At 33.0% G+C, this 11,338-nt stretch overlaps 1 protein-coding gene across 1 annotated transcript; it reads right to left on the reverse strand.

Moving 5' to 3' along the window:
• Nucleotides 1-1,338: 1,338 nt before the first annotated feature.
• On the reverse strand, nt 1,339-8,202 carry LOC124532103 (doublesex- and mab-3-related transcription factor 2). Its single transcript, XM_047106789.1, has 3 exons — nt 7,801-8,202; nt 4,692-4,836; nt 1,339-1,778 (listed from the first exon to the last, which is right to left on the reverse strand). Exons 1-3 carry the CDS (start codon nt 7,993-7,995, stop codon nt 1,558-1,560), a joined length of 561 nt encoding a protein of 186 aa, XP_046962745.1. The 5' UTR covers nt 7,996-8,202; the 3' UTR covers nt 1,339-1,557.
• Nucleotides 8,203-11,338: the final 3,136 nt, after the last annotated feature.

The raw sequence follows: 11,338 nt of genomic DNA on the forward strand, positions 1-11,338 counted from the left end.
TAATAGCAAAAATTAGGTACGTATGAAATAAAATGTATTTTTTTTTATTTTGTCAATTGTTGTGCATTGTTTAGTTACAAATCTTCATGGGCATATTTTGCTTTAATAGTAATTCGTTTTCGTTTGTCTCGTACAAATAGTTTTGAAATGTTAGTACAGTAATTTTGTATGATTTTAAGAACAGCTTGCTTCATGTTAAACAAAACCAGATTTGTATAATTCGAAAGCATCGTAATGACCTTAGACGAACTGTGATCATTATACAAATTCATTTAGGTACTTATTTGTGTCACGAAACTATCCATTTCGATTGAATTCGTGCGAAACAAAAATGTATTATATATACCTACTAAAGTCGCAATGCATTGTCATGTGTTTTTAACTTGTTAATATTTTACACTTAATAAACTAAAAAAATAAACCTCAGAAAAATCATTGAATTAAAAATCTTACAGTGAAAATGAATGTTGTTTTGATTTTTTTTTTATTCGTTTAGTAAACAAATTATAATATAGTATGTCTGCTTGTTTTCCGGCCCCCGTTATGAATTGTGGCTGTTTTTTGTTCGGTAGATCTTGTGAGTACAGTCGAGTACAAATTTCATATTTCATATCGAGATTAATAAAGTCATTCCTACCTCTAATCTTAGGCCTAAATAGCCGAAGACGTGTCAACAAATTCTTGTTATTTTATAAACGTATTAAAAAAAATATCTGTACTCATTTTCATCTAAATTGTCCATAATTTACAGTTTGCAGTTCCCGCTGCGCATTGTTCCGTGTACCTATGTATGTATAAGTTCTGGTTGTAAAACATTGACCTCACCATAGACATTCTTTTACCATACATTTCGTTAATAAAGCACTCATTGTTCGATAAATGACTTTTATTTTAATAAAACTTATATTTGTATGCACGTTTATGTCAAAGCTGGTAAGAAGTGATCAATTTCGAACTAAGAATGTTACTAACACCAACAAAGTATGTACTATTAAGGGTACTTATCCCAATTATTGTATGAATGTTAAATTAGGTTAAAATGATAAGATTTATAAAACATTAACTTTATAAATAGAAGCAGACTGAAAATATCATAATATTCTATTTATTAAATGAATTAAATGGAGAGAACAGCTGCTAAAGTTATATTTCAAAAATTACTCTCTTAATAATCTCCTGATATTAGGTATCTTTTTGTAACGAAATTAAGTATTCGGACACTATTAGTATATAGCCTATTCCAATCGAAGAAGGAATTAAGATAAAAATATCTTAGATAACGTCCATGCGTTTCGTTAATAACACAGCTATACTGTGCGCTACAAGCAGTTCTTACTTCAAACCAATCCACTTAATTGCTCCACTTTTATTTTACTTCCAAATTTCCAGCTTATCAGCTTCGACGTTCAATACTCATTTTTCTCAAGTCCGAAATGAATTTCTTATATTATTCAAGTCGGCAATGATATCGCATCATTTCCATGTTTATTTAGTTTTGTCCTTTTCTGGTTGGAATAGACTACAGTTACATATATATCGTTAACACGTTGGACGAATCTACTTGACGCCGATTATGGATTCGATGGAGAATGATATCTTGGGTCGCTGCGGCGGCGCACAGCTGGAGAGCAGCGCCGCCAACAAGTGGCGGCAAAGCGCGGGGCCGGGCGCGCCCAGCGGCGCCGCGAGCCCCGCGTCCAGCGACGCGTCCGCGAACGCCTTGCGCCGCCGCACGCGCTCGCTCCACGCCGGGTCGCCCTCCGCGCTGCGAGCGGCCTCTGCCAAATTACACCTAATGTTATCGACTGAATATTTACAGGAACGACTATTCGTGATTTACCCTAGAAGTATACGAATTGAGGATATTATTTGGAATGAGATTAAGCGTAGTAGCGTTTTATTATCAACCAAGATTAAGAGTTCCGGATCAGTTAATGTTTACTACCTAGTAACAAAATATAAAATAACTAACTGTTGTCCACGGCTTTGCACGCGTGAAATATGGTTACAAATAACTACACAGACTAATTTAAAATATTACGTTAATTTAAGACCTATTTGTAAAGAACACTGGTGGTTCATTCATTTGCATGTCCATTTTAAAGATTTGACCTTGTGCTTTGTTAATTGATGGACCTCAAGACTAACCTTTATACGAAATTTCTACTCTTTTTTAACTTTTAGAGTTAGAGTATCCAAAAACGCTTAAATAAATATCTACTTATTTATAACCAGCTTCTCAAAAATATAGTTTCATGCTTCTGACTTCAAAGATGCGATGCGAATTTCCAAATAAATCTATATACAATCATTATTTCATCCCCAATATCCAGAATACTAAAATACGTATCTACTCATTTTAAATCAGTATTCCAAAAAAATATTTCAATAGTTCTGACTTAAAAAATGGTGGAATTTCAGACGAACATATATACGAACGGGCAATCTCCATTATACCCCTAAGGGCTAGAAAGGCTGAAATACATGCCAACTAGTTCTAAATCTATATGCTAAAAACGATGTTTTTTAGCTTATTAAATGACGGGTTTTCACACAAACTTTTAACCCTTATTTTACTCCCTTATGAGTAGAATTTCCATAAATGCTGATATAAGTATTTATTTATTTTTAATTAAACGTCTGAAGACAAAGATTCATGCTTCTAACTTCTTTTTTTTAGTTTATTGTGCTATGATAGATATATAATAACTATCTTCATATCAAGTTTCAGGGACTAGACTTTAAAAAAAAAATACAATTCCCGTATATCGTTTGGGAATTCCATAATATCATAAAACTTGTTTTTAGTTGTTATAACCTACTTGCATGCTAAATTTGAAACCCCTAATAATTATAGTTCCGGAGATAGAGCTACTTTGGTTTGAAAATAAATATCCCATTTATTCCCTATCCCGTGGGAATTTTGAAAAATCCTTTCTTAGTACACCTCTAGGATACTCAAGGTATACGTGTGCCAAATTTCCAGTGGTTTAGGCTGTGCGTTGTCTGTTAGTCACTCAGTAACGGAAGAGTTTTATATATATTGATTAAGTATATTTATGTTCTTGTTATATTTAATAAACTATTAACATTAGAATTTTGAGTCGAGATGAGTCGAGATGGCCCAGTGGTTAGAACGCGTGCATCTTAAACGATAATTGCGGCTTCAAACCCAGGCAAACACCGCTGATTCATGTGCTTAATTTGTCTTTATAATTCATCTCGTACTCGGCGGTGAAAGAAAACATCGTGTGGAAACCTGCATGTGACAAATTTCATAGAAATTCTGCCACATGTGTATTCCACAAACCCGCATTGGAACAGCATACAGCATGGTGGAATATGTTCCAAACCTTCTCCTCTAAGGGAGAGGAGGCTTTAAGCCCAGCAGTGGGAATTTACAGGCTGTTGTTGTTAGAATTTTACTATCTGTTCTTCGGATCATAATAACTTTTTGTCGATGATATTGTTAACCACGATTTACTGGCTTTAATATTTAGTGCGTTTTAGTAAATAGGTAGGCATCTACTTTGTCTTCGTCGTAATTTTGTCTAAGAATAGCATGAAGTGACTTACGATAAACATACACCCATTATTATTAGATATAATGTAACAAGTGTATCGAATCAAAGTATAAACTCGCAACACTCTTTAAAAGATCTTTTTTGGCACCCGCTGAGCTATCATTCAACCGAGCGGAAAGACATGTTTACAGTCAACAGTACGCTGTAACGCGACACCCCGACAAAGAGCCGCCGTGGCGTTTTTTGTAAAACAATCTACACATTTTTTACAGCTCATAAAAATAGTCAAAAGATATTTAACTTTTTTTAAAGACAGTGAAATGTTGCCGAGTCTTAAATGACAGCTTTTGTTCTATAATGAGGCGGGGACGCTTAGAAGCACCGTTCAAAATTTTATTACTGCGATGCTCTATTTTTAAATAGTATGAAGAGTATCTTTTTACATAAAAGAATATTACCACTTAAACATCACACTTACAAAACGCTACGTAAATTTAATTCGGACCCGTTATAAAAATGTCATCTGTTCTCTTGGGTCATAAACAAAAAAAGTATTAACTGATATTTCGAAATCACACATTTCAAAGAAATTAGTCGGAAATTCTAGAGCACATCTTTTCAAAATACAATTTAAACAAGATCGAATGTTCCAAAATAAATATTTATTCAGCTAATTCGCATGAGGCATTTCAGTAGCGAGAAACGAAACAGACGACAGAGTCTACTCGTTTACAACAATAACAAAACGCTGAGTGCTGCGCGACATAGCGGACATTATCTCAGTACTAAAGCGAACTCTTTTAGATTACCCAAACAACGTTGATTGTCTTTTAGCGCAACGAATTTATGTAAATGCACATCTCAATATCAATAACTACATGTACTGGTTCTTTTGTTTTTAGTGTTTTAAAGAAACATAAATATATGTGTTTTCGTACCTTTAATAAGTATGTAGGTAATTATATTTTAATGAAACACAGATATGGATTTGACAGAATCAAAATTGGTAAAGAAAGATAGTATAAGTATTATTAATCTATGTATTTTGTTTTTCTCCGTAAACAGTAAACATATTAAATCATTTCGCTTAAATTTACAATACAATAGCGACTGAAATTGTCGAAGGTGGAGCAAAATAAATATACTAAAGTGTTAGTAAGAACTAACCAAAGGCTGCAGCTGGGATGGCGTAATTCCGCGAAATCTGTACACTGCGTAGACGGGCACGGTAAGCGCGCTTACGAGCCGCCAGCGCGGCCGCTTCGCCGTCGCGCGCCACGCCGCCTGCGCTTTGCTGCCGTCGAAGTGCGACCTGTGAGACATAGAAGTATTCTCTATATATATATGTATTTTATTTAATGCCGTAGATTGTTAGTTTAGACTTTATGAGTAGTTATCGTATTGAATCGTATTATATTTTAAGTAATTTTCAATTCTGTAAAGGTTCCTTGTTTCGATAAATTAGACAGAAAACAATGTCATTACTTAGATACAAGCATAGTCAGCGCCGAGTTCTATCTTAACGCTGCACCTGGGAACTACGAATGCCCTAAATCGAAAATGGATACACAGATTTCCTACCAAAAAAAAAAATCATTCCACGTAGAAGTTTTATTAAATACATTTTACAATTTTTTATATTTTTTTCTCATCCTAACTTTGCTGCCCCGACAACTTGTCCCGGGTGGCCCAAGTGTAGGTAAATCATCCATAGATATACTATTATTTGTACGGCTTTCAGCACGGGTAGGTATACTAAACTAAAAGGGGACTTCCCTATTTGAGTTTGAGATCTGATACTAGGCAACTATGTGCGCAAATAATTTTTTTTCTCTGGTACTGGTGGTGAGAAAACCACCAGTACCGCATTAACTACCAACTAAATGTCAAGTCCCTCGAAACCTAAATCTTATTTTACAATGTGTCATTTTTTGCTGAATTAAATAGGGAACTAATGGTACTGACAAATATATTTTGAAGATTTAGAGTCGTAATTCACATATTATTGTGAAGTCAAATTTGGAAAAACTGTCATTTCAATATCATCTGGCACTTTGAAAAACAACTTTTCTGGAATTTTAATGTTAGTATTTGTAGTACAGTACACTTATACACTACACCAACGATAACGATTGTAATTTATTATTAAGTGTCCCAAAAGACACCAAATATTTATAGCTGTTAACGTTGAATGACTGCCGATCGTACATAGGTACATAATTTTTATCAATATTACCTCAAAAAAAGTTCATTTCATTTTATTGCAAGATAACCTGTTTATTTTGCCGACATGATTTTTTTGTAGCTTTTTACTAGAAAAATCAACATTTTGTCGTACTTTCAGAAACATTGTAGAATTTATCATAAGACCTATTGATAACTATTTTTTAATAAGTTATAGATATCTTATGTTAATCCCTATAATTATTTACTACAAATGTGTTATGTGAAAGTAGGTATTCCTTTTTTATGCTTTGAGTCGCGGGAAAGAACAAAGGTTATTTTTTATTACGGAAGTCATCCTTAAGGGTGTGAAAAGAGGGGTGAAAGCTTGTATGAAGAGTTAATCATTAAAGTACAATTTTATGTAAGGAATCTTTTTCCTAACAGCGATGAATATTGACCGATCATTAGAAAATTATTTTATGATTTTAAGGACGTATCTACCGTAGACATTCCATTTATAAATACCACTAATTTATGTACACTAGTACTAATTAAAATAATAATATTATAAACTTAAAAATAAATCTGTCTTTTATACTTACAGGATGTAGCCACTGAAGATATTTTGATAAAATTTGGTGCGTAGTAAGCTTAAGCCTCAAGAAAGTACAAAGGTCACTTTTTTCATTTACTACATAAGCTTCAGCTAGTACATAAATAAAAACTATTTTTAATTATGCTAATGAGGTCCTGAATAATAATACTGAGAAGGATAATAAAGTTGTTCAAGACGGACAACTAAAAATCACAAATGAATATATAACGGGATTATTCTGTCCTTTAGAAAAAAAATCCTGAACAAAACTGTGGCAACTATAACAGTATGGCTACTATTAATTTTAGGTTTTGTTGTTAATTAAAATAGATTGGAACCTAAAATTGATCCCTGTAACACACCCATACTAGTAATGTCGTTTTGCGTTTGATAACTCAATAAACAACAGAAGGTAAAAATGAAAAGGACCTCAATTATAGAACATAAAATGAAGCAACAAAAATGTGTTATTATTGTCGTATTACGACGCACAGACGAGTAATCACAAAAAAAAAAAAAACAAATAAAACCCTTTATTTAAGTTTGGGAACGCATATAGGAAATCGAGGTCGACATTTTCATTTTCAAATTCATGTAATGACTGGACTTAGGTACGTCTTAATATGGCTAAAAGCAAAAACACAAAAAACTTCTCGGCACCTTTTTATTCAAGCTTCAACGTTACGCAGTCATTCAACGTTAGCAGCTATAAATATTATATGTATTTGTATTTTGCGAAAATTATGTAAATATATAGGTAATGACAACATAATATTGACATCACAAGTATTTGACATCACGAGTATCTCACTCGACGGTCCAGGTCAACTTATTTTGGGTGTGAGCTACGAATAGGACAGACTCTAGTCCTCGATTACCTACTTAAACTTGCGCTTATGATCCCGAGGCTTTGCTTATTCTAGTGCGACCATGGTCAAGCATAAAAAGGCGCTGAATGGATGTCCAGTTCGGAGAACTTTAATGGGTACGGCTGTTTCTGCGCATATAGGTATACCTATAGTACATATGTGCAGTACATATGTTAATTGATTAATTGATGAATAAGTATTATTTTATTAAACATAATTAATCCTAGATAATATAGATAATCAAGTAGGTACCGTTACTGAGGGCTGCAAGTTATTGAGCACCCGTCGGATATTTTGAAAACCTTCGATAGTTGTACATACATTACTTCTTAGATTGTTTCGATTTTATACTAAGCATTGTAATAATTACGTAGATTTTATGTTTACACGAATGCTTCAGACTTTATATTTTTTTATGTGTTCATGATAACAGTAGGTGATATCTCATTTACAACAATGGATTTCTTGAATATTATTAATTAACCATGGAAAACTGATTTGTTTATTGCGCTTATTAATAAGTGTACCTATAATTGGTTTATCCACACAGCTAGACACAATAGCCAATTGGCGTCTCTCTACAGTCTACGTATCCATACTGTACCAACTAGAATATGTAAAACTTTTAAAGGTTTTAAATACATACCTGTGCCGCCATAACTCGTTGTCTCTCAAGCACCAGCAAGCAGCCTGGGCAGCGGCAGTCCCGCCAGCGGCAGAGTCTCTTGTGACCCTTCAGGCATGATATTACACCGTGATTACGGCACCTGGCGCACTTGGGCGTGCGTAGAGCCTTCCTACCGCCTCCATTGTAATCACCGTCTTTTCTATCACTTTGCATGGTGGTGTCAGTATTAAAATTTCACATTACTGAATATTTATTTTATATTTACGTATTTATGAGTATAATTAATTCAAAACATATTGCTTCATAATAACACATATTACTTCATATTTATTTCATGGCAGTTACTGTAACTTTTGTGACAATTACAACGATATTAGCGTCTCGAATTCAGATGTTTGTAAATCAGAACGGGAGATGCTACCGCTGAAATAACTTTTCAGAGATTAAACATTACGAGATCGTTCTCTTAAACAATACAGACTCCGCCCACGTAGGATCACTATTGGCCCAGCGAATAGGGGGCGGCTACGCGACGATGTCTAAATTGTTTTATTTTTGTAAAATGATATTTTTTAAATCTTTTGTTTGACTTATTATCATGTATACGTTCAGTAAACATTATTGAATGATAAGTCTGTAGTCTATACCTACCTACATATCTTAAACTTATTTCAAAATTTTGCCTAATTTTTTTAATGTTGTGTACATTAAAAAAACTAATAATGCCTAAAAAATATCTAAATGTATAAAATATTGTAATGCAATATGTATATGCCTTTATATATTTGATATAGTATGTAGTTTAAATTTATTGAAGTTCTTTTTACCAGCGTCTTATCTGAACATTAGCTTAGGCAGGGTTTCATTCTGAATTCTGATAAGTGTTATTCTAATTTTGATTTATCTACATTTTGCAATCGTATGTAGGTAGGTAATATTCTATTTTTGATTTGTTTTATTCATTTTCACGTAGGTTGAGAATGCTGAACAATTCTGAGGTTAGGATGTGTTGAAAGAATACCTACATAATTACACAATAAGTTTACACCTATTTACCTAGTATGTAATTTTGTCGGTTTTTGATCTTTACCAGCATTTTAATTACCTTACATACTCTGTAGACTGTATGTCAGTAAAGTGGGTAAAATTATATGCTGCCTAGATCAACAGCAACTATGTCTCTTTTTCTTTACTGTAAACTTGGATCGAGTAACATGCTTTGTTTATCAATGTTATTTTTGACATGAGCTTATTTTTTTAATAGACCAAGTCAAAAATAACCCTATAATTTTATCCTAAAAACGAATGCCTCAGGAAGAATTTATTATCTTTGCCAAGTCGTAAACTAAGTAACTTATATAGGTACCTTGCCTCGTGTCAAAAATATCTCATCTATTGTGAATCTACATGATATCATAAACTAGATATTAAACAAACTTCCTCGAAAACTCGAGTTCCACACATACCAAATTATATAATGACATTTGCTTACGCTTTTAACATTTTAAGCGTTCTAGTGTAGGAGCATTAAAGCCAATAAGTACTTATTTTTTTATTTTTTCATATAAATCAATAATTAAATTTGAGTGTCTGCTTGTAATATTAAAATAACAACTTTTTAATGAATGCATTAGTACCTGTACACTAGGGTTGCTGAGGATTCCTCTTCCGCTTCCTCATAATGCAAAAGTTCCGCAATATTTTGGGTTCCTCAACCGATACCGCTTCCTCATAAATAAAAATTAAAAATCCTCTTCCGCTATCGCTTCCTCAAAATTTAAGAGCAATTTATGAGGAATCTGGAGCTATAGTAGACACATCACCCACCGCTTCCACGTTTAGTAATAGAGGAGAGGTGCGTGTTACTAAAGCTACTATTAAATAACGACATTAAAAAAAAATAATTAATATGCATGAACACAGTCTTTTATGGTGGAAAAATGATCCGAAATATTTGGGAGCTTTAGGGCAATAACTATCTTCTCCTCCATCAAGTATGCTCAGCGAACGACGTTTTAACAGTGTTGGATTAGTACGAATATATAATGAGCTAAGAAACCGGTTGTCAGGGGAAACAGCGTCCAAATTATTTTTTACAAAAAAAACCTCCCTATAATTTTTATAATTTTGATTATTTATTAGTATTCAATTCCTTTATTTTGATTAATAAAATATTTGACTTAAGTAATTAATAAAGATATAAAGACTGCACTTTTTTTAGTGTATGTATGTTATGTTCAGACTGGACAACGGCTCTTCGTTTGGGTCTGCAAGTATTTATATTTTCTTATCTTCCTAATCCGCTCTCTCTGTCGCTTCCTCATCCGCATCCTCTTATTCGAAAAATATCCTCATCCTCATCCGCATCCTCTAAATTTGCGTTCGAAAATCCTCTTCCTCCTCCTCTTCCTCATAATCACTTCCTCAACAACCCTACTGTACACGGTGTGTACACATACAAAAATAACATATTTTACATTTTTTGTTTATCTGTCATTTGGTCTGTCTCTCTCTGTTTGTTCCGGCTTATCTCTGGAACGGCTATAAGCAATAACTTATTATTAGTATAAGGAGTAACTAAGGCTACAACAATAATCTTTTCTTAAATTCAAACGTGCGCGAAGTCGCGGGTGCTGTTAGTTATCCAATTATATTATATCCATGACTGTATGATCGTCAATCCATGTAAACGATAGGGACGGAATCTCGGGTGACGATTGCCAATTACATCTCATATTACACTCGTCAGTGTCCAGCGATTTATTTATTTCTAATCTGTTCTGGCTAAGAAGACTCTTATATTGTAAGTAAGTATTTGTTTCATGCTATAATTAATAGTAGATCGAGCTGAGGTAAATATCAAATGGCACGTACAATTTCTGTGACTGTTATCATCAAAATAATGGTACATTAATATGAATTAGGTATTGGCATTACTATTTTTAGGAATCAGTGTTTTTTTTTTAGTTTTGTACCGAGTAATAAAAAATTTAAAGCATCTGTAAAAAAGGTCAATAAGGCGTAACTATTAAATGATAAAAGTTCCCTTTTTGTATAATCATATAAGTAGGGGAAGCCGGGGCTGAAAGTTCCGATTTTCAAATAACATGAAATTTTGTGATGAAAATGATAATATTTCAATTTTAATATTTGATTTTATTAAAAAGTCTTAATCGGTCTATGTAATGGTAAAGACATTTCTGCTAATTTCTCAATATTTTTTTTTGTACAGGCACATTTTTTCCAAATTTAGGAAGGGAACATCCCTACTTTTGGGGTAAGTTGTTCCATGCGTGGGGCAAATTGTGCCACTTGGATAACACAAATAAAGTATATATATATATGGACATTGTACGATTTCTTTTAATAAAAGGAATAATTCCTACAGTTACATTTAAGTTCAAGTTCAAGTTACAGTTGTTATGCAATACTATAAACTTTAAAAAACAACAAAAAAAAGACTAGCTACATTTAATTAACATTTTGTATTAGTTAATAAAAATTGAGATCTATTAGCTTAAAAATCTTACTGGAAAGTATATTCGAGATAAACATA

This window comes from Vanessa cardui, chromosome 1 (genome assembly GCF_905220365.1).
Source record: "Vanessa cardui chromosome 1, ilVanCard2.1, whole genome shotgun sequence".
Taxonomy (NCBI): domain Eukaryota; kingdom Metazoa; phylum Arthropoda; class Insecta; order Lepidoptera; family Nymphalidae; genus Vanessa; species Vanessa cardui.

Coding starts and splice junctions, on each gene's coding strand:
- LOC124532103 (XM_047106789.1), bottom strand. CDS start 7,995: ATGCAAAGTGATAGAAAAGACGGTGATTACAATGGAGGCGGTAGGAAG. Junction 4,837..7,800: donor AACGAGTTATGGCGGCACAG/GTATGTATTTAA, acceptor TATGTCTCACAG/GTCGCACTTCGACGGCAGCA. Junction 1,779..4,691: donor CATCCCAGCTGCAGCCTTTG/GTTAGTTCTTAC, acceptor GTAATTTGGCAG/AGGCCGCTCGCAGCGCGGAG.